This window comes from Oryctolagus cuniculus, chromosome 7 (assembly GCF_964237555.1).
Source record: "Oryctolagus cuniculus chromosome 7, mOryCun1.1, whole genome shotgun sequence".
Taxonomy (NCBI): Eukaryota; Metazoa; Chordata; class Mammalia; order Lagomorpha; family Leporidae; genus Oryctolagus; species Oryctolagus cuniculus.
In genome coordinates this window covers 44,591,714-44,614,688 of record NC_091438.1, presented here as the reverse complement: position 1 = coordinate 44,614,688, position 22,975 = coordinate 44,591,714, and the positions used below count along the sequence as shown (strand labels likewise).

At 49.4% G+C, this 22,975-nt stretch overlaps 2 protein-coding genes across 3 annotated transcripts in view; one reads left to right on the top strand and one right to left on the bottom strand.

Moving 5' to 3' along the window:
• Positions 1 to 22,975, bottom strand: part of S100A3 (S100 calcium binding protein A3) — a 166,256-nt gene that overhangs the window by 140,146 nt on the left and 3,135 nt on the right. The gene's annotated exons all lie outside the window — the stretch shown is intronic.
• INTS3 (integrator complex subunit 3) overlaps positions 1,075 to 22,975 on the top strand; it is a 41,307-nt gene continuing 19,406 nt past the window's right edge. The window contains exons 1-6 of one of the 2 annotated variants that reach the window (XM_070077691.1): positions 1,075 to 1,879; positions 9,543 to 9,626; positions 10,196 to 10,420; positions 18,735 to 18,848; positions 19,065 to 19,149; positions 20,444 to 20,510. In XM_070077691.1, coding sequence (XP_069933792.1) covers positions 18,771 to 18,848; positions 19,065 to 19,149; positions 20,444 to 20,510 — 230 coding nt within the window. In that variant the 5' untranslated portion in view covers positions 1,075 to 1,879; positions 9,543 to 9,626; positions 10,196 to 10,420; positions 18,735 to 18,770. The remainder of the gene's footprint in view (positions 1,880 to 9,542; positions 9,627 to 10,195; positions 10,421 to 18,734; positions 18,849 to 19,064; positions 19,150 to 20,443; positions 20,511 to 22,975) is intronic. The other variant, XM_002715494.5, reaches the window with a different exon arrangement.

Sequence of the window (22,975 nt, the reverse complement as noted above, 5' to 3'; positions counted from 1 at the left end):
AAATAGCTAAATATAAGGTCTGAAATTTGGCTTATGAGTTGAGATGTTGGTTTGGCTGCCAGCATCCTCAACCTAAATGCCTGGGTTCAAGTCCCTGCTGTGCTCGGGATTCCAGCTTCCTGCTAATGTGTACCCTGCCATACTGAAATCGCTGGGTCCCTGCCATCATATGAGAGGCCTGGACTGAATCCCAGGATCCTGACTTGGGGCATCTGGGGAGTAGAACCAGTGGATCGGAGCCCTGGGTCTCAGGAAAAGAAAGAAAAGCAAAATCCGATCTGTCTTTGGGTCTGTGTAAGGCAATCCTAAAGTTCTAAAAAAAAAAAAAAAAAAAAGGAAAATGCTATTGAGATGCCCGAATGGAGAAGCAGGAAGTAGAAATGGATTCACATAGAATCAGGCTACACAACAGATAAGAACATTTCTCACTAGATTCTAGGTGAGAAGACGAATGAGGTAAAGATGCTCTAAAGCTGAAAACGGTTCCATCAATTAGCACTTTCTGTTAGTGATGACATGCGTCTCGTGATCTGGTTTGCACAAGTGGGTCAATGCACTTTTTTTTTTTTTTTTTTTTTTTGGCAACGTTTGGCTGATAATTCCACCAGCCTGAGCACAAACATTTCTCGGAGTGTTGCACTCCCGGCTCTGCAGCTGGCTCCATACCATCTGACGGCGTTTGCTCTAGGACTCTTAAAGGCTTGGGTCCCCGCTCCCTCACCCGCATTGCCAGTTCGCGGCTAGGTTTCAGGTCCCCCATAGGTACACACGGCGCCCCACTTGCCGCACCCACCGAAGCACCAGAAAGGAAAGGAACGCCGAGGCCGGCATCGCGCGTGCGCGCCGTGCACGCAGGCGCAGCCGCTCTCCTTCCTGATCGCTTCTCACTCCCACCCCACCCGGCGTCGGCCGTCCCGCCCCTCCAGCGCAAAGGAGGGATACTATTTGCTCAGCCCGGCTGCCCATCAGGCCGGGCCCCCTTCCTCTCAACGCAATTGGCAGCCGGGGAAAAGGGCAGTCCGCTGTCGTCTGCTTACTCCTTGGAGACTCTGCGCCACCGCGGAAGCCGCTATTGGCGGAGGCCAGAGACCGCGACTGCTCACTTCCGGCGCGGGCCTCGACGATCTCTCCCCCTCCCCGCGGTCGCCCTCAGCCTTCCCACCCCCCGCCCTTCCACCATGGCCGCCTCTGTGTGGTGTGGGGAGAAGCTGGTCCTCCCTGTCCTCCTGTAGCGCTTACTGCCTCATCCGCACCCCGTGGGGGCCGGATCCGAAGGAGCCTTGCTCCGCAACGCTTGGGGCACCAGGCAGGAAGGTCTCCTACCCCTACTTCAGGGGCAGGACTCCTTTACCCTCTGGAGGCAGAAACTTAGGGTTTTCCCTCCTGCGCTTAGGGTCAGCAACCAGGAAGGGCTCCCCTCCTGCTTCTTGAGGGGCGGAGACCTTGCCTGCCCTTTCCACAGGGGCACAGGCCCTGACCGCCAGACCTCTGAGCTAACGGCTTTCCCCCCACACTGCCCCTCCACAGGCAGGACTTAGAGGACCGTCGCCTGGGCCCCCAGCTGCGGGCGCGGCCTGACGGAGAGGAGCGAGCAGTGGAGAGGACAGAGGCTCTTGCCCTTCCACCCCGACCTGCTGCTCTTGCCCTCTGTCCCTGGCGACCCCGAGTTCCCCGTTTCTAGGACTTTCCACGCATCCACTCCCTGACCTCTTCCCGACTCCTGGCTGCAGCCATGGAGTTACAGAAGGGAAAGGGGGCAGCAGCAGCAGCTGCTTCGGGAGCAGCGGGAGGTGGAGGAGGAGGAGCGGGAGCAGGAGCCCCAGGAGGGGGGAGGCTGCTACTTTCAACCAGTTTGGATGCCAAGGATGAGTTAGAGGAGGTAGGTGTGGGGGGCGGGGAAGGGAGTTAAGAAATGGGGCTGAGGAGGGTTATCGGAGCGGATATGGGGCGGGGGTGGTGGGCAGAGGCCTTCAAGCGTTTTCTAAGGCAACACCGACAGGGCTCCAGCTTCCTGGTCCTGGAGGAAGACTGTGGCCAGCTTCCTGGACAGGTTGTCATAGAAACAGCAGCCACGACTCTGAAAGTGGGTGGGGGGTGTCGGGGAAGGAAGGGACAGAGCATCCAGAGTTGCCGAATTTAATTTCTCACGTTCCTTTCCGCATTCCACAGCTCTTTTTAATGTCTGCCCTGGCCCCAGACTTAAGTCAGGCAGAGTTGAGAATATATGTGTGTGAGGGGTGGGGTGGCCCCTCCTGTGAGAGCTAGCATTGGCTGCCTGTACGCAAGCCAGCGGGTCGCCCGTGGTGCTAACTGGGCACTGAGAAGAGTGGGAAACTTCAGAGTGTGCAGTGTTTAGTCCTGTAGTGTCCGTCTCAGCGCTGGGTTGGGGCGGGGAACGGCACCCAGGGGGTTGTCGATCAGAAGCAAATAGCACACACACGAAGCAGAGAGTGCAGGGTGCTGAGAGGGGGTGAAGTGAGGCAATGCCATGGACCTCAGGGAACCTCCCGGGCCCTCAGACCTGCCCTCCGTGTGCCTCCGCCTCTTGGCCCAGAGTTGATCATGTAGCCCTTTTCACTGCTACAAGGACACGTGCTTAGGAATAAGACTCAGAACTGGGATGTGGCTGCTGAACGGTTTTTGAGGCCCCGATACATTCAGTTCTGTGGTTATCCAGGGACAGGATGAGAAAATTAACAGGCCCTGGCTCCTGGCTCTTCACTGGTTGTTACTGCCCCAGAGCAGATATGAGAGGGTGGCCAGGCAGATAGGTAAAATTCATAGTTTAGATTTGAAAAATGTTCTTTCAGATACAAGGTGGTGAGATGAATACTCAAAAATTAACTGTGAATCAAGAGGTGGCTGGATAGCAACTTTGTGTTTTATCCGCCAGCAGATGTCTACTTGCCCTCCTCTGGCTTCTCATCCTGAGTTTCCCCCTTAAATCTGTGTGCATTTAGACAAGTCAGAGTTTGTTTTCTGTTGTTTCAGTTTTTATCAAAGAAGGTGCGTATAATTAGGAATGTAAACAATGTGGAGCTCTGAGTTCTAGCCCTGGAGTTCTGGAATCCTAGAATGTCAATAGTTAACTGCCTTAGATCCCTCTACCAGTTTGGGGGGGGTGGGGGTGGAGAGAAGACCAAGGGTTGGACGAAAGTCTGTTCCTATCCTGATTGAGCTGTAGGAATCAGTGCCTGTGATTTAATTTGTATCACAGGGTAGGACAGCATCCTGTTCGGAGCAGTGACCGATTTGCTGATAAACCAAATGATATGGCAGGAGAGCACCACAACAAAGAGGAACATTTAGTTGCTTGCTTTTTTAGGCTTCCTGATACTGAACTGACCACTGTTTGCAGGGAGAAGGGGGGTGTCTCTTTTTTCTGATCTCCTTCATGGTGTAGACGTTTCCCAGTGTATCTCAAGCATCCCTCCCTAGGCCTGCTTTGCCTTTGTCCTTTGTCTTTTTGGATTTGGGTTTTGCAGCAAACCTTGCTACACTGTTTTTCCCCATGTATTTTTCCCTACCGTGTTTTCCCACCAGACCAGAGGTGTCTAAGGGCAAGATTTACTGCCTTCTTCCCCCCGGGTCTCCTCACAGATCTGTGCACACAGAAGTTATCAGAACCTGGTGTTGCCTGGCTGACTTTTGCTTGTTCTGGCCTGGCGATTTTTCCTACACAGGCCCACTTCTGGCCTGAAAACATAGAAGTAGCTTTCTGACCATATGTGCCTGCCAATGTTGAATGGCAGGAAAATCGTTTGCTTGTGGTAGACCTAAGGTCTGCCATCTGGAGCTTTTCTATAAAGACTTAGACCCACAGGGAAGATTAAAAACACAAAGCTAGTTAGCATGGTGCAGAGGCTAGGGTCATTGTGAGTGGGTGAGATTAGGAAAGGTCCTGTGGAGGCCTGGAGTGTGAGGCATTGGCCTGGAGCATCCTGGCCTGAGGCTGTGACTCCTCTACCCTGGGGAACATTTGTTGTATCTTTTCTTCTCTTTGGCCCTGTTTCTCCCTTTGAAGATAGAAGTCTTCTTACTCATCCCATCCCAATTTGAGGAGGGAATAGGATAAAAATAGTGCCAGAGATTACAGGAATTTAGAACATGTAGTTCCTAGTCTCGTGAGTCTTGAAAGTTCCTGGTTATTCCTTTGCCCAGGAGAGATCAGTCACTTTGAAGTCAGAACTTCCTCTTAATGTATGGCTGGGCTCAGGGTTGCATTTGATTGGAGGTGTGTCCCTACCAGGTTTTCTCCAAGAGTAATTCATATCCTATGTGAGGAATCTCTAGGGAACAGGCTGGGCTTCTGACTCATTTCTGACTTTTTTTTTCTCTTAAATCATTATTTCACGTACAAGTGACCCTTGCTATGGAAAACTTGGAACCCAGCTTGTTTAATAATTCCTGCTGGTGTGGATCCTGCTGGTGGGTTTTTGTGGGTCAGATCATATCTTCCTTTTCTGAATGTGGAATTTAATCCTTCTGTTTAATCCTGACTTCTATAAGGGGAGTAGTGTTTACTATATACTTAGAAAATAATTCATTAATTTTGCTTATTTGAAAGGCAGACACTGGTTCACTCCCCAAATGCCCACAACAAGGCAGGGGACTGGGTCAGGCCAAAGACAGGAGTCTGGAACTTCATCCAGGTCTCCCACATGGTTGCAGGGACCTAAATATTTGAGCCAACACCTGCTACCTTGGGTGGTGCACGCTGGCAGGAAGCTGGAATGCAGAGTGCAGCTGAGACTCCAGGCCAGACCCTGTGATAGGGATGTGGGCATGCTGAGTGGCAGTTTAACTGATGAGCCCCGTGCTGGACTGGTGTGCAGATTTTACCAGGCTCCATATTCACTAGTGTAGGGAGAGGACATGGCGAGGTTGGAGGGATGTCTCCAACTTCAGGTACATACTTGCCCTAGCAAATGGGCAGGGTTCCTTCTCCCTCTTCCCCATTCCTTCTACTGTTGTCATGGAAACCATGGTCAGGTAGTCTTCCTACTAGAAAACTTAGTTCAGGAGCTCCTAGAGACGGTAAATATTTACTCAGCTCTCCGAGGTGCTGTCATGGAGGGCTTATTCTGAACAGAACCATTCTGCCAGCAGTTACTGGCAACTGAACGTATGATTCCATCTTTGCTGAGGGCCTCCAGAGACTCGGGGAAGAGCAGTGCTGTTACTCGATTGGAGGAATGTGGCTGCCTGCAGCCTCCCTTAAGGGGACATGGTCCTGAGTAATTTGTAATTAGGCTTTCCATCTCTGTTTGGAAAAATAATTTTTAAAGAGATGATTCTTATATTTCAGGAAGGGTAGCGTCTTCTGTACTTCGGTAGCCCGGAAAGGACTGGCTCTCAGATTTATCCACATTCTCATTGCATTTAGCCACTCATTCAAACTCTGGACTCCCACACTCTCCTTCCTTATCTGGGCCTCCCTGTTTTCAGAGGCCACTTTTCTCCTTGCCTGGGCAGTGACCCATAGAATTGACTCAGGCCCCTAAGTGGAGCTTAGAACACTGGGGAGGGGCCCAGAAAAAGTTTGTTCAGCCCAAGTCTTTGAGTGTTAAATCATAGCCAGGGATTCAGCCAGCCCATAGGGCTTTGTAGGATCTTAGTCCAGGGTCCATCAATGAGGCCTCTTGCCCCAGCTCCTCCCATTTCTTCCTGTCCTAGAAGGCCAGAGGTTAAATGGGAGATGACGCTTCTTAGCCTGGTCAGGCACTAGCCGGTGCCCTGTGGTAGGGGGTTAGTTTTCAGGGGTCTGAAGTCCATGCTGTTAGAAGTACTGGCAGTTGGTGGCCCCTCCCTGATTTAGTTACGCAATTGCTGAGCTTCCCCACAAATCGAATGGATTCTCATTCAGCTCAGTTAGGTGCATTCCCATGTTAACTTATTTAATCCTCACAGCAACCTTGTGATATAAGCCATTATCTCTACTTTTCAGATAAGAAAACCAGAGTTTGGAGAGACTAAGCAACTCACCCAAGATTAGCCTAAGACTCGCTGGTGATGGAGGGCTCCTTCTGTACTGTGCACTTCTTGTCAGTTTGGGTGTCTCTAGCTGCTGTTTAGCTCCTTTTTCCTCTGCTCTTCCTGGACCCAGCAGAGATTGCTTCTTTTGATAAGAGATGCAGGGATGCTGGGCTACTGCATGCTCACCATCTCCCTCCATTCTGACTGCTTATTAACCTAGGCTGGGTGCAGGGGTCCCCCCATTTCTCCCAGAGAGAACAGCCTGGTCTAGCAGCTGGAGCAACTGATCCCCTAGGCCTTGCTAACTGTCTTGTGGGGAGAGGGATATGATTTAACGTGAGAAAATCCAGCTGGAGGTTTTCCTTTCCTCCCCTCACGGTGTGCGAGCTGGACTGGTAGTGATGAGTCACAGAGCCCGTGGGCAAGGTGGGCTGTGAGAGTCACAGCTCAGTTTTCATGTGATCTCACAGCGCCTTTTCACACTTGCGGGTGCTGTTTATAAAGGCTGAGCCTGCTGATCTGACCTAATTTGGGGGATAGACCTGATGTTGGGTGATAAAGTTGTAATACCTGCAAACCCAAGCAGCTTTGGTCTTATTTTAGGGTGAACTTTTCTGTCTGTGGGAGCTTCTTGCCTTAACAGTCACCTCTACCTCGTGCTACCTTAATGTAGCCACAATTCTAACATTATACACAATTCTAACATCATACATCCTAAATTCTTATTACAGTTGGTTTGTTCAAATCAGTAATCAGACACCGTCCACACTTGTACTTTGTTGATGTATTTAATTATTTTAGTAACTTTTTATTTCAAACCTAAAGAAACTTTTTAATCCATAGAACTCTGACCTACTTATCATCTACCTTTGTTAGCTGTTAATATTTGCTCATCTGCTTTGTGTATCTGTTTATAAACATGTTGTCATTTAAACCTTAGAAAATAAGTTGCAGCCATGATGTCCCTTTAGATGTAAATACTTCAGTGTGTATTTCCTAAGAACGAAGATCTGTTACATAACCACTGTTCTGTTATCAGGACTGGCTTGCTTCACATTGATATGTTAATGTGTACTGCATATTTACACCATACTAGTTTTCCAAGTAATGTCTGTAGGAGTCCAGGATCACACATTGTTGCTTGTGGACTTCATATTTCTTTGTTGTTCTTGAATCTGGAACACATTCTTAGTCTTTGTCTTTCATGACCTTAAACATTGTTGACAAGCTTAGTTATTTTCTAGAATACGAGGGTGCTTCAAAAATCCATGGAAAAATAATTTTAAAAGATTAATTTGGAGCAGGTGTCTGCCTAGCAGGGAAGATGCTGGTAAAACAGCCACACAGTTTGCCCATGTTCATGTTGAAGAACCTGGGTTTGATTACCAGCTTTAGCTTCTACTTCCAGCTTCTTACTAATGCATACCTTGGGAGGCAGCAGGTATTGGTTCAAGTAGTTGGATCTCTGCCACTCAAGTGGGAGACCTGGATTGGGTTCCTGGGTTTGTCCTGGCCTTGCTGTGGCCTTTACAGGCATTTGGAAAGTGAACAGCAGGTAGTCCTTAAATAATAAACCAGTCTTTAAAATAATAATTTTTTTAAAAAAAGATCATTTTGGTGCAAGAGGATTTTTTTTTAAAGATTTTTATTTATTAATGTCAGAGGTAGTTACAGACTGAGGGAGAGACAGAAAGGTGGTTCACTCACCAGATGGCTACAACAGCTGCAGCTGGGCCAGTCCGAAGCCAAGAGCTAGGAGCTTTCTCCAGGTCTCCCACGTGGGTTCAGGGGACCAAGCACTTGGGCCATCCTCCACTACTTTTCCAGGCCACAGTAGAGAGCTAGATTAGAAGAGGAACAGCCAGGACACAAACGGCACCCATATGGGATGGCGCTGCAGATCACCCACGCCACAGCGCTGGTGGCCCTGTAAAAAGATTTTGAAATTGTATATATGAAGGCTCTTCTAAATGTTCATGGGGACGCATATTATAACAAAATTGTGCGTGGATTTTGAAATGTTTTGTACCAAAATAAGTTTATCTTTTTAAAAACATATTTTTAAATTTTATTTTCCTAGATTTATTTATTTTGGGGCCAGCAGTATGGCTTAGCAGGTTAAGCATCCGTCTGCGATGCCAGCATCCCATATGGGTGCCAGTTTGAGACCTGGCTGCTCCACTTCCAATGCAGCTCCCTGCTAATGTGCCTGGGAAAGCAGCAGAGGATGACCCAAGTGCTTGAGCTCCTTTAGCCATGTGAGAAACCTGGAAGAGGCTCCGGGTTCCTGCCTCAGGCCTGGGCCAGCCCTATCCCTTGAAGCCATTTGGGGAGTGAACCAGTGGATAGAAGACCTCTCTCTCTTCTCTATGTCTTTCCTCCTCTCTCTGTAACTCTGCCTTTCAAATAAAAATAAAGAAATCTTTAAAATTAAAAAATAATAAAGGGCCGGTGCTGTGGCATAGTAGGTGAAACTGCTGCCTGCAGTGCCAGCATCCTATGTGGGTGCTGGTTTGAGTCCTGGCTACTCCACTTCTGATCCAGCTCTCTGCTGTGGCCTGGGAGGGCAGTGGAGGAGGGCCCAAGTCCTTGGGCCCCTGCGCCTGCCTGGGAGACCTGGAAGAAGCTCCTGGCTCCTAGCTTTGGATTGGCGCAGCTCCAGCCATTGGTGCCAGTTGGGGACTGAGCCAGTGGATGGAGGACCTCTGTCTCCCTCTGCCGCTCCTCTCTTTCTGTAACTCTGACTTTCAAATAAATAAATAAAATCTTAAAAAATCAGTAGCCTTCTTTTAAATTTTTAAAATTTATTTTCATTTCACCTGAAAGGCAGAGAGAGAGAGGGGTTCCATTTGCTGATTTCCCTCACAAATGCCTTCAATAGCCAGGGCTGGGCCAGGGCAAAGCTAGGAGCCAGGAACTCAATCCATGTCTCCATGTGATGACAGGGACCCAAGTGAGCCTCACCTGCTGCCTCCCAGGGTGTACGTCAGTGGAAAGCCAGGTTGGAGGTGAGCCAGAACTCAAACAGACACTCCAGTATGGAATATTTGTGTCCCACGTGTTTTACCAGCTGCACCAAATGCCTGCCCTTAGCCTTTTGTTTGTTTTATTTTATTTGAAAGGCAGAGTGACAGACACACACACACACATACAGACACACACAGAGAGCTTCCATCCACTGTTTCACTCCTCAAATGCCCACAACAGCCAGGGTTAGGCCAGGCCAAAGCCAGAATTCCATCCAAGTCTTATGTCAACAGGAAGCTGGAATCCAGACCCAGAGATAGGAAACAAACTCAGGCATTTGGTATGGGACACGGGCATCCCAGCTGGTGTCAACTTCCAGATCATATGTCTGCCTTTCTTCTTGGTTTTTTCCTCGCAATTTATTTATTAAATAAACCATGTCTCCTGGCATTGTTTCCACATTGTAGATTTTGCTGATTAAATCCATATGGTGGCTTTGAGCGATGATCAGGTTGGAATTTTTTAAAAACTTTTTGGAGCCAGAAGTACTTCATGGGTGGTGTTAGAGCACATTCTGAATTTGTTCTTTCCCTTCCCAGAGGTTGGAAAGGTGTATGAGTATTGTGACGTCGATGACAACTGGTGTCTCCGAGAGAGAAGCCAATGATGCCCTCAATGCCTACGTAAGTGTCGCGCTCTCCCTGCCTCTGTCTGCGCGACCAGAAAGGTGGGAAGACTAAGTGGCTAGGACCCAGGGGCTGACGCTCGGGCCACATTGCTCTGCTTCTCTCACCGTGGGAGTCTGGCTCTCAGAGCCTCAGGTTAAATGATAATGTTTTAAAAACTCAATTATGTCGTGATTTCTTTTCTTTCCGAATCATTCTCTTTTTTTACATTTCTTGATCAGTTTTTCTGGTTGAAATGATTTAAGCAGTAGAGGTAAAGGACTTAATGTGTAGTCTTTGGCATACAGTGAGTGCTCATTGAGTACTGCCTACTTCTTAGACTATATTCTCCTTGCTGTGTAAGTTCCAGAGGGTCAGTGGTCTGCCCTTGGTCCTGGCTTGGTAGCTGTGCCTGCTACTCTGTGGCTGGCACTTTGCAGCTTCCCCTGCAGCGAAGCCTGTTAAGCTCTAGTAAAGATGGTGGAGTAGGATTTTTTTTTTAAAAAAAAAACCTCTTTATGTTCTGCCTTTGGCTTCCATCAAGCTGTAGGGAGATGCAATAAGGGTTTATTCCTTTCCTAAAACAGGTGCCTCGTCCCTTCTAAGAGAAGGAATCATCAGATGGAGGAGTAGATGGTTCATCCCCTGTTGCATGTGACTCAATTCCAGGTTTTCCTTGAGAACTTTGTATTTGTGACAACTAGTTTCCCCCCCCCTTCATATTCCAGGTATGCAAAGGCCCCCCCCAGCATGAGGAAATCTGCCTGGGTCTCTTTACTCTTGTCCTTACCGAACCTACCCAAGCTCAGAAGGTAAGACACCCTGCTCTGGACCCTTCTCAGGTGTGGTCTGGGAACATGATGGAACTTAGAGTTTAAGTGGGTAGTATCAGACCCTTTGACCAGAGTTGGGTCACCTTGTTCTTGAAGTGTAATTTCTTTTTATTTTTTATGAATTTTCATTTTATTTGAAGGCAGACAGAGAGGAATCTTCCCCTCTGCTGGTTCACTCCTGAAATGCCTGCAATATCCAGGGCTGGGGCAGGCCAAAGCTAAGAGCCTGAAACTGAATCTGGGTTTCCCACAGTGGGGGCAGGGATCCAAATACTTTTATTTTTACTACTATTATTATTATTTTCAAATATTGATTTATTCATTTGAAATGCAGAGTTAATAGAGGGAGAGACAGATCTTCCATTCTCTAGTTCTCTGGTCCACTCCCCAAAATGGCTGCAACAGCCAGGAGTGGGCCAGGCCCATCTAGGTCTCCTAAGTGGTGCCAGGGGCCCAAGCACTCAGGCCATCTGTTGCTTTCCCAGGCCCATTATCATGGAACAGCTGGCACTCAGCCAGCACTCATATGGGATGTCAGCATTGTAGGTGGCGGTTTAACCTGCTATGCTGGAGCCTGTGCCAGGGTGTAGCAAGTAAAGCAGCCACCTGCAGTGCCAGCTTCCCGTATGGGCACTGGTTCGAATCCCAGCTGTTCCACTTCTGATCCAGCTCTGTGTTGTGGCCTGGGAAAGCAGTTGAAGATGGCCCAAGTCCTTGGGCCACTGTACCTGTGAGGGAGACCTGGAGGACCTCCTCCTGGCTCCTGGCTTTGGATTGGCCCAACTCTGGAGGTTGTGGCCATTTAGCGAGTGAAACAGTGGATGGACGACCTCTCTCCCTCCCTCCCTCTCTCTCTTTCTTTCTCTCTTTCTCTCTCTACCTCTGTGTCTCCGAAACTCTGCCTTTCAAATAAATAAATAAACCTGCTGTGCCACAGTGCTGACCCGGGGACCTGAGTCCTTGAGCCATCATCACCTGCTGATTATCAGGCTATGCCTTAACAGGAAGCTGGATCAAAGAAGCAGATGTGGGATCAAACCCAGGTGTTCCAGCATGGGGAGTAGGTGTCCCAAACAGCGACTTACCCACTGCACCAAGTGCCCCACTCCAAGTGTCATTTTAGTACCCTTTCACTCTCAGTGAACTGGTCAGTCTCTGACTAAAGTCCTTTCATTATCCCCAGATTCTGAAGCTAAAAGGCAATCGTGAGAATGAAAGAGCATTTCGATTTTAAGTTTTCAGTTTGTGAGGCAAGGTTGAAAGGGTTGGGATTTAATTCAGGGAAGAGAAGAGAATTCTTACCCACGAGAGCATTGACCTGTAGTTAGAGGGGGTTCTGCGATTGGCGGGTGAATAGAAAACAGGTTTAGGCCGGCGCCGCGGCTCACTAGGCTAATCCTCCGCCTAGCGGCGCCGGCACACCGGGTTCTAGTCCCGGTCGGGGCGCCGGATTCTGTCCCGGTTGCCCCTCTTCCAGGCCAGCTCTCTGCTGTGGCCAGGGAGTGCAGTGGAGGATGGCCCAGGTGCTTGGGCCCTGCACCCCATGGGAGACCAGGAAAAGCACCTGGCTCCTGGCTCCTGCCATCGGATCAGCGCGGTGCGCCGGCCGCAGCGCACTGGCCGCGGCGGCCATTGGAGGGTGAACCAACGGCAAAGGAAGACCTTTCTCTCTGTCTCTCTCTCTCTCACTGTCCACTCTGCCTGTCAAAAAAAAAAAAAAAAAAAAAGAAAACAGGTTTAAAATTGCAGCAAGTAGGATTTAGATTAGACAGCTTAATAGTAACGTGCTTGATGCAGTAGTAAACATGAGCACACTGGAGTCAGACTTCTGAGGAGTAGCGTATGCGACCTGGTTAGGGTTCTTCATAAACTGAAGTGTTTCCTGTATGCGGAATGGTTCAAGTGGGACCCTGTCTTGAGGTGAGGGTCTAAGCAGGATGATCTCTTTGGATTCTGTTCTGATTTTTTTATAAAGGAGCAAAAGTATGTCTTTTCCCATTTTTCAGCAATTCTTGTCCTTTGAGTATTAGCATGATGGTTTAAAGTATGTGTTTGTTACATGGCATGAACTGTGTGACACTAACAAGAGAAGAGCCCAGTGTGGGGAAATTCAGTGTTCTCATTGGCTCTTCCTTGAACAAGGGTGATTGGAAGGCAGCAGACTGGCTGGCGCCGTGGCTCAATAGGCTAATCCTCCACCTGTGGCGCCGGCACTCTGGGTTCTAGTCCCGGTTGGGGCGCCGGATTCTGTCCTGGTTGCCCCTCTTCCAGTCCAGTTCTCTGCTGTGGCCCGGGAGTGCAGTGGAGGATGGCCCAAGTGCTTGGGCCCTGCACCTGCATGGGAGGCCAGGAGAAGCACCTGGCTCCTGGCTTCGGATAAGCGCGGTGCGCCGGCCACAACGCGCCAGCCACAGCAGCCGTTGGAGGGTGAACCAACGGAAAAAGGAAGACCTTTCTCTCTGTCTCTCTCTCTCACTGTCCACTCTGTCAAAAAAAAAAAAAAGGAAGGCAGCAGACACACTATGCCCGGCATGCTGGTCTTCTCTAGACCGGTGTGATCCTCCCAGAAAACTGTGTGAGGCTGTTGCCTTTATTCCCTTTCCCCTAAACCACACCCAGTGAGGTAACAAGGAGATCACAGATGTTGCCATTTGTTCAAAGAGAATCAAAGAAACTCATCCCCAGGGATAAGAACAGGATGCTCATATTTCCCTGGCATAACTGTTGGAGTTAACCTCACACTTGGGAACCTGGTGTGTTTTCTGGTGCCAGCTAGAATGGGGGCTGAGGTAAGAGTAGATAGTGGGGTGGTGGGGAGGGGGCGGCGCTGTGGCACAGCAGGTTAAAGCCCTGGCCTGAAGCGTTGGCATCCCATATGGGCACCAGTTCGAGACCTGGCTGCTCCACTTCAATCCAGCTCTCTGCTGTGGCCTGGGAAAGCAGTGGAAGATGGCCTAAGTCCTTGGGCCCCTGCACCCATGTGGGAGACCAAGAAGAAGCTCCTGGCTCCTGGCTTCAGATCGGTGCAACTCCAGCTGTTGCAGCCAGTTGGGGAGTGGACCAGCAGATGGAAGACCTCTCTCTCTACCGGTCCTCTCTCTGTTAAAAAAAAAAAAAAAAAAAAAAAAAAAAGAGTAGATAGTGGGACAGCAGGTATTCACAAGTCCTTGGTTTCCCAAGAAAGCATAGGCCATTCTAGGCTGGGACCTGGTTGAGTTAAATTGCTATTTCATTTTCATACTGTATTTAACATGAAGATTTTCAAGATAAATGAATGTTTCCAATTTGGCATTTGAAAGGCAGGGTTACAGAAATAGAGGGAAAGACATACAGGGAGAAATCTTCTATCTGCTGCTTCCCTCCCAAGTGGCACAACTAGGGCTGGGCCAAGCTAAAGCCAGGAGCCTGGAACTCCATCTGGGTCTCCCACATGGATGGGAAAAGTCGGATGGCCAACTTCAGCCATCTTCCACTGCATTCCCAGGTGTATTAGTAGGAAGCTGGGTCAGAAGTGGAGCAGCCCAGACTTGAACTGGTGCTTGTATGGGATGCCAGCATCACAGGCATCCACTTAGTGTTATGCTACAATGCCAATCCCAGTTTCATTGATTTTAAAAAATTGTTGGCAAAGATGGGGTAGATGGGTTGGGATTAAGGTTTAATTTTCTTTGGTGTAGGTTTTTATAAGTGAAACAAAATCTCATTTAGTCATCGCAATGCAAATTAGCCTTGTCTGCTGGAAAATGTTGTTTGTTTTGTGTGGGATCTTAATCAGCCAGGGTAGATCAGCAAATCTCAGTGAAGGGGCAGGGTGTGTGGTATTTCCAGCTCTCTGCCTGGCCTGGCAGTGAGAGGTGCCTGGCTCTGCCTGCAAATGCTTACTATGTTAGGAATTTGGCCATCCAGACCTAGCAAGGAACTGAGCATCCATCTCCTCTTTATTTGCCCTGTGCCAGTCCCAGGAAGGAGGCCAGGCCCTCTGGGGAGGGAAACATCTTGCCTTGGGACTCATAACTGACAGTTGCACCAGGATTCATGTTTCCAAGTAAATCTGCTGCCTGTGAGTCTTCTCTCCTGAGCCCCTAGACCAGCCCTCTTTGGACAAAAGTGATAGAGACAGAATTAGGAGGACACTACACTTTTAGGTGAGTAAGGAGCTATCAGATAGTGATTCATTCAGAGACCTTGAGCCAGGTCAGAGTGTAGTGGAAGAATTAGTGTTATATCTCCCTAAAGCTTGGATCCATCTCCCTAAAAGGGTGGTTTTCTTGGGGAGTTACTGATGAAGACCAATCTAAATACATTACTTTAGACTTTAGTTAGCTTAAGTAAGGGGGCTTCTAAGTTTTCTAAGTTTGAGATCAAATAGAAACCTCAGAATGGGTCTGAGATTCATTTGTTTCTTAATCTCTCCAGGCTAAGACATGGGAATAGGAGATGGTGCGGAAGGTAGTAGTGGAAATTAAGTCTTTGTTTATATCTTTAAGATTTATTTATTTTTATTTATTAATTTTTGTTTATTTTATTTATTTGAAAGAGTTACAGAGAGAGGTAGAGACAGAGAGAGAGGTCTTCCATCCGGTGATTCACTCCCCAGATGGCCGCAATGGCCAGAGCTGCGCCGATCCGCAGGCAGGAACCAGGAGCATCTTCTGGGTCTCCCACGTGGGTGCAGGGGCGCAAGGACTTGGGCCATCTTCCACTGCTATCCCAGGCCATAGCAGAGAGCTGGATCGGAAGAGGAGCAGCCAGGTCTTGAACCAGCGCCCATATGGGATGCCGACGCTTCAGTCCAGGGCTTTAACCTTCTGTGCCACAGCACCGGCCCCAAGATTTATTTATTATTTTATTTATAATGCAGAGTGACAGAAAGGAAGAGACATAGAGAGTTCTATATTGCATCGGCTGGTTCATTCCTTAAATGGCAGCAACAGTCAAGTCTGGGCCAGGCTGAAGTCAGGATCCAGGAACTTCATCTTGATCTCCCATATGGATGACAGGGTCCCAAGTGTTTGGGCCAACGTCTGCTGCCTTCCCGGGTGCACTAGCAGGAAGCTGGAGCAGAAGCAGAGTAGCTGGGACTTGAGCCGGCACTTGGATATGGGATGCTGATATCACAAGCAGCAGCTTAACCCGTTGTGCTAACAATGCCAACCCCAGAAATTGAGTCTTGACTACTTGAGAGACCTGCTCTGGGAAATCACAAGCTGAGGAGCCTCTGTCCAACAGGCAGATCCTAGGAACTGGGGCAGGTCCTCTGGACTTGGTAGTGACTGGAATTAGGGTAGATTGAAGAGGTGAGCAAGAGGGCTCAGTTAAGGAGAAACCAGGTCTGGTATTGGTGGAGTGTAGAATATGCATGAGATAGATTTTGTTTCGGTTCTAACTTGATTTGCATCTTCCCTCTTGTAGCTCTTACAAAGGTTTATATTTTTTGAGTTTGTTTATTTTCCATTTGGTGTCTGCACTGAAGAGCTGGGAGCAGGCCTAACTAGGAGGGAAGCTAAGCTGGAGGCCTGAGGGTGCAGGCTCTAGCAGTCAGGAGATCCAACATCCTATCAAGGTCTCTTTATTAAAGGGCTAAGGACCCCAGGCCTAAACAGTTTTTGGTCTAGGTGCTCCTTCCAAAAAAAGGTTGAGAGCTGTGAGGTGAGGCCCTGGGCTGGGACATCACTACTCTTAGCACAGTCAGGATAGATGCGCTACCTCCTGTCCCCTCTCCTTTCTTTTACCCTCTGCTTATCTCCAGAGCCCTTCTGTGCTCCTCACTGTTTTTCCCCCACACATGCTTCTCTTCCACACCATTCAACAAGCTGGCGCAAAGATGGGTAAGGCAACTGGGAGCCTTGGGGTGTGCTAACTCTTGGCACTCAGCTGCTGTATGTTACCGGTGTGATTGAGCAAGGAGCATGGCCAACAATATCTGCTCGCTTCGTCTGGCCCTGTATTTCCCGAGAGACTTGCTTCCTTCTCTGCCCTGGACTTATTCTGCATCTTGGGGATTTTGCTTCCATCTGAGCGGATGAGGCTTCTTTCTGGTTAGCAGTATCTCTGCTTTGGCCTGACATAGATTTTCCTTCTGCCTCCCACTGCCTTGTCCTGCCTGTCCATTCTGTGACTGACCTTTGGGGAGGCTCCAGGGCCTGCCTACCAACATTCGCTGATCAGCACATTGGCAATAGTCCATGGGGGCCCCTTTCCAATTCCTTGTTTGTTTTTTGATCTCCCACTTGTGCCTCCAGATGGAATCAGTGGATCAGTTCTCTGGGTATGAAACATTTGTGGTGCATAGTGCATCTCTAACTGGTGTTTATTTTCATTAGTACCATTGGTTTGATTTGAGAACAACAGAAGCAGGAGGAAGTGACAACAGCTAATATCTTAAAATTTCTCTCTCTCTCTCTCTCTCTCTTTTTTTTTTTTTTTTTTTTTTGACAGAGTTAGTGAGAGAGAGAGAGAGACAGAGAGAAAGGTCTTCCTTCCATTGGTTCACCCTCCAAATGGCTGCTACAGCCGGTGCGCTGTGCCAATCTGAAGCCAGGAGCCAGGTGCTTCCTCCTGGTCTCCCATGCAAGTGCAGGGCCCAAGGACCTGGGCCATCCTCCACTGCCTTCCCAGGCCATAGCAGAGAGCTGGCCTGGAAGAGTAGCAACCGGGACAGAATCCGGTGCCCCCACCAGGACTAGAACCTGGTGTGCCGGCGCCGCAGATGGAGGATTAGCCTAGTGAGCCACGGCGCCAGCCTAAAATTTCTCTTTTTTAAAAAAATTATGTATTTGAGAGGTAGAGTTACAGAGAGAGGGAGATCTTCCATCCACTGGTTCACTCTCCAAATGGCTGCAATGGCTGGAGCTGAGCTGATCTGAAGCCAGGAGCTTCTTCTGGGTCTCCTACACAGGTGCACAGACCCCAAGCACTTGGGCCGTTTTCCACTGCTTTCCCAGGCGATAAGTAGAGAGCTGGATTGGAAGACGAGCAGCCAGAACATGAACTGCCACCCATATGGGATGCTGGCACCCCAGACAGAGGCTCGGCCTACTAAGCCACAGCACTGGCCTTGAAAAGTCTCTTGTCACACTAGATCAAAGAGTAGCTGCTCTTGAGGTGGACATCACTTTTGAATGCTTAGAATGAAAGAATTTAGAAATATCGTGGCCTCAAATCCATCACAGGCTCTGACCACCGTCTCTGGCAGCCTCTTCTCCTTATTTGTGATGCTGCCACAAAAGTGGGTAAGCATGGGATCTAGAATTTGACTGCCTGAGTTTGAATCCCACTACTGCCTCTCATCTCTTGTGTGTCCTGGGGTGAATTACTTTAGTTTCCTCACCCGTCAAAATAGAGATAGTAATAAATAGCACCTATTTCAAAGGGCTATTCTGTATATTCATGCAGTTATTTATGTATTCATGTGTATATATATATATATATATATATGTATAAAATGGCAAGTTTAGCCATTGTTGCTGCTACTGGGCTTCAGAGACCGTGGGCAGCTACCTACCTAATTTTTACCCTTTCAGATGAGACCCTGAAAGGATAGAACTCAGCAGGCCAAGGAGGTTGCTAATGAGGTCCCCTAGAGTGTTCCCCCAGGCGTCCGGCCGCACTGGAGAGACAGGACGAGGAAAGCTGCAAGGGAAAGGAAGCACTGACTTGCGAGGAGAAGTCCCACCCCTGCCTCACCTCCCAAGAGCTGGATGTGCCGAGGGACCCCTCCTTCCTCCACACTTGGTGGAAGCAGAGGGAATCCCAGAGAAAAAGATGTTTTGCTAGAAAGTCCAGTTTTAGTTCTACTCTTTCTCTCTGGAACCTAGTGCCTAGCACTCTCTGCATCTGCTGGGTCAGAACAGGTCTAAAATCCTCTTTGGGATCCTTTCCAGCTTGTTCAACCAGACCTGTACTGCAGTGACCTTTCACTGGCAGATGAAAGGCAGATGGCCTCCACCTGGTTTTGCTCAGCTTGTGGCATCAAACAGTGTGACATTTCCTAAGAAGGGAGGGAGGTAGGGTGACAGGGACAGGACTAGGAGCCTTGCCCAGCAGGCCTTCCTGTCGTACTAGAGGATAGCTCAGTCCCTTTTCCGCACCCTCTGTGACCAAGCAAGGGACAAGTTTGGGATGGAGGAGTCCCACGGAAGAAAAGTGTCCAGCGTGGGAAGTGTTCTGTTGCCATGCACTGTCCCAGTGCTGTTGCTGCCACTGACGAGGCTTAGGGCAGGGGCCTCCTGCCGGATGGGAGGACAAGCCTTACCCTCAGCTTGCTGGCTGCTCACAGACTTATTTCTCACAGTGCTACCGGGACTTGGCTCTGGTGAGTCGTGATGGCATGAATATTGTCCTGAATAAAATCAACCAGATACTTATGGAGAAGTACCTGAAGTTGCAGGATACCTGCCGTACTCAGGTAAGGCCCAAAGGAAAAGAGAGAATCCAGCTCAGAGACAACAGAGAATAGAAGGGGAGGAGAAGAGGGGGAAGGGGAGGAGAGTGGGGAGGGGAGGGGAGGGGAGGTTGGGCAGCACAGCCCACCCACCCCCATGCGCCTGAACTGTAATGTGATTGAATTACCTCCATCCCCAAGCTCATGGGCCCTGCCCTTCATCTGTGTTTTTTCCTTTAGTTGGTGTGGTTGGTGCGGGAACTGGTGAAGAGTGGGGTTCTGGGAGCTGATGGTGTTTGCATGACATTTATGAAGCAGATTGCAGGTGAGTGTGATGGCAGGAGCAGGGGCACGCAAGGAGAGGAGCCCAGAGGCTAACCGGACCATGGAGATGACTCAGGGCCTGAAGGACTCTATGCTGGTAGCTTGGGCTCTTCCTCCTTCTGAAGACATCTTGTGCACATACGCTGCCAACAGAAATAGATCGAAAAAGCGCAAGGGGCCTTTTGAAGCACTGAGTCTTCCCTCATTTTCTTTCCTGCCAAACCCAGGGCCTGACAGAATATTTGGCCTATTTTGCCTTTCTTCACTCTGAGGTTTCATGACATATTAGGTCATGGGGAGAGGAGTGAGGCACATAATTGTTCCCATGTCATTTTGCTTTCAGAAACCTGGACGTCTTCCCTGGCTCCGCCCTTGTGTTCTGACTGCTTGCTCCCTAGTAATGATGCTGTCTAATTAGAGCCAGTCTGAGGGACAAACTCTGTCACAGAACAGACCCTGACATTTAGGTTTTATTATTTATCATCTTGGCATCAGTGGGATCTGTCTGAGCGGCTGCATACCCAGGAGGCCGCCTGTGCTACCTCTTCCACTCCCAGGATTGCATGTGTTTGTTCCAAAGTGACCCTGCCCTTCTGACCACTGCTGCTCTGCCTGCTCTTCAGGGTTTTGTTTAACTCCCAGTGCTCCTGTTTTGCTATGTGTGAACCTTACATGATGTGTGACTGTGTGAACCTGGAATTTTTAGACTGGGACCTGAGGCAAGGCATGGCGTCGTTGTGCTGGCTGTTTTAATCCTGTCTCCTGGAACTTTCTGTCCTGTTTGGTACTCCCAGCCCCCACTTATCCTCTCCATAAGAAGCTGCCTGATGTGTGTGCTCTAGGAAGTTCTGTAGTACACACTGAAGGTTGTGATACCTGGAGACAAGAAACCCTTGTCCTTTCGCAGCCTGAGTACAGGACTCGGGCGTCCAGATGCTGGGCTGCCACCTCCCAGCTCCCTGCTCCTCTCAGCCCTATTTGAGATGTCATCCTTCTTTCCCCACTGTGGGCTCCTCGTGTCTCCTTAGGCATTCCTTTTTGAGGGCTGAAGTATTCCCACTCCAGTTTCCAATCTATGGAAAATAGCAGCTCTATTTTCTGGAAAAGTTAGAAGCTTCCCTTTCTCTCTTGATGCATAGAGGGACTGCTTAGTGTGATTGAACAGAAAGCAGTTTATCTAGCACTCAGGACTGTAATGATGGGCTGATGGGGTGGACCCGGGGGTGAGCCAGAGATACTGGATTAGCTGAGTTGTTAATCAGAGCTCTTCTGTTTTTTCCCTACTTTGAAATCAGGTGGAGATGTAACAGCAAAAAATATCTGGTTGGCAGAAAGTGTTCTGGATATCCTGACGGAGCAGAGGTATAGTCCACTGTGAGGGGCGGGGCAGGGCGGAGAGCCAGATATGCCCTTCAGGGGTGAGGGTGGGAATGGGGTGAAGGCATTGTGTGGCCTTAGAGAGCAGGGGGCAAGGGAGGGGGAGGCAAGTGCCCTGTGGCAGGTGGAGGAATCACTGCCATAGTGTGGCCCAGGGATGGAGTGGGAAAGAAAGGCTGCTAGAATTATCTCAGAGCCCAGGCAAAACTGGCTTCATCTGATAAGGGTTTATTTTTGATCCAGACCTCCTTGGAATGTTTCTCTTTCAGGGGAGGTGGGGGGAATGAGCTCAGCATAGTGGGGCCAGCCAACCACCCAGGCCTGGCAGGTGCCCCTTGCCTCCCTCCAGGCCTCTCAATCCAGCACAGATTGTTTTGGAGTGGCACGGGGATGGTGGAACGAAGTGGTTCTGGAGTTTGCACGCAGGGCTTAGAGGCTTCAGTTGTAGAGAACATAAATGGGGGCAGGTCCAGCTGCCTAGCTGCTGCTTTCCCTTCCCCATCAGAGTGAAGTACCAGACATTTCAGAAGGGCTGTTCCCTATCTGAGCTTTTTTGGGGATGAGGCCTTCCCTGAGGTCCTGTGGCTCCGGTCTTCCAATGAGTTGATTTCTGAGCCTCTGTCTGGGTGAAAATACCATAATAGTCAAATGATTGAGTGGACTAATACTATCCAAATTACCTGTGGTCTAAAAGAATGGCCCTCCTCCTGTTCACACTTGTGCCCGGGCCTTGCCAGGCCTGCTGTGCAGTGCCACCTAGTGCTCTGGGCACGATGTGCAGCTGGTCCTGGGCCTGGGGCCATTGCACCAGCATGCAGGATCCCAGCAGTTGTTTGTTTGTTTCTTTCTTTCTCTCTCTCTCTCTCTTTCTTTCTCGCCCTTCCTTCCTTCCTCCCTCCCTCCCTCCCTCCCTCCCTCCCTCCCTTCCTCCCTTCCTTCCTTCATTTGAAAGGCAGAGTTACAGAAAGGCAGAAGCAGAGAAAGATAAATCTTCTATCTGCTGATTCACTCCCCAGGTGTCTGCAACAGCCAGAGCTGGGCTCATATGAAGCCAGGAGCCAGGAGCTTCTTCCAGGTCTCCCACACGGGTGCAGGGGCCCAAGCACTTAGGGCATCTTCTACTGCTTTCCCAGGCCATAGCAGAGAGCTGGATGGGAAGTGGAGCAGCACCCATATGGGATGCCGGCTTTGCCTGCTATGCCACAGTGCCAGCCCTATTGCAGCAGTTTATTACTGGGCCTTTGCGTCTCCTAGGTCTCTGCTGATCTACTGTTTTGGGGCAGAGAGTCTTACTTTCACCTCTCTCTTTTTCTTCATTAAACCATTCTAGGAGTCACATACATTTGCCATTTCTGCTAGGATTCTTCCTAAAAAGTGATTTTTCTCATTTTGCCTGGTGCCAAATACCTCCTGTCCCCTTCTTTTAAAGCTGAGTTTCCTGTAGAACAGAAAAAGTAACAGCTGGAGAACTTCCCTGCCCTACCTTCCCCCCTTTCTCCAAAACCCTCACATCTTTTGGTGAAAGTGAGTACCCTGGAGGCTTAAAACTGTCCTCTTCCACACCCTGCTTCTCACTCCCTTCCAAGCCTTTCCAGGGCTGAGGAGTTAAATGTAGCAGGTGGGGAAGGAGGCCCTGCCCAGTATCTTTGGCTGGTGTTCTCATTCTGTGAAAAGGCCAGAGTCTCTTAATTAGGTGACTTGAACACTTTTCCGGAATCAGGATGTTGCCTGGTTGGATTAATTAAACTCCCTGTCTTCTTCCTCCAGCTTCCTGCCTCCTAGTAGGAGTGCTAAAGCCATTGCAAATTACTTTCTTGGGGAAGACAGCTCCCCATTTTGAGCCCTTGGACACAGCATTAGAGTTGTAGGAATCACTCCACTGTGTCTTTCTCTCAACCCCTCTTTAAAGTCATAGAGAGGCCAGCGCCACGGCTCAATAGGCTAATCCTCTACCTGCGGTGCCGGCACACCAGGTTCTAGTCCCAGTCGGGGTGCCGGATTCTGTCCTGGTTGCTCCTCTTCCAGTCCAGCTCTCTGCTGTGGCCCAGGAGCGCAGTGGAGGATGGCCCAAGTCCTTGGGCCCTGCACCCGCCTGGGAGACCAGGAGAAGCACTGGCTTCAGATCAGCACGGTGTACCGGCTGCGGTGTGCTGGCTGCAGCACGCTGGCCACAGCGGCCATTATGGGGTGAACCAACGGTAAAGGAAGACCTTTCTCTCTGTCTCTCTCTCACTGTCCACTCTGCCTGTCAAAAAAAAAAAAAAAGTCGTAGAGAATGAATGGTTCTTTCATTTACCCCTACTTCCCCAGGGAAATTATAAAACTCCTGAGAAAATGTGCTTTGCTGTCCACAGTCAGGTTGTTTGTTCTCATTGTGATTTTATAAGCAGGTGGCTCTGTCTGGAAGTGGGGTCTGTGGCTAGAGAGGGGGAGCCAGGGGAGAGTTTATG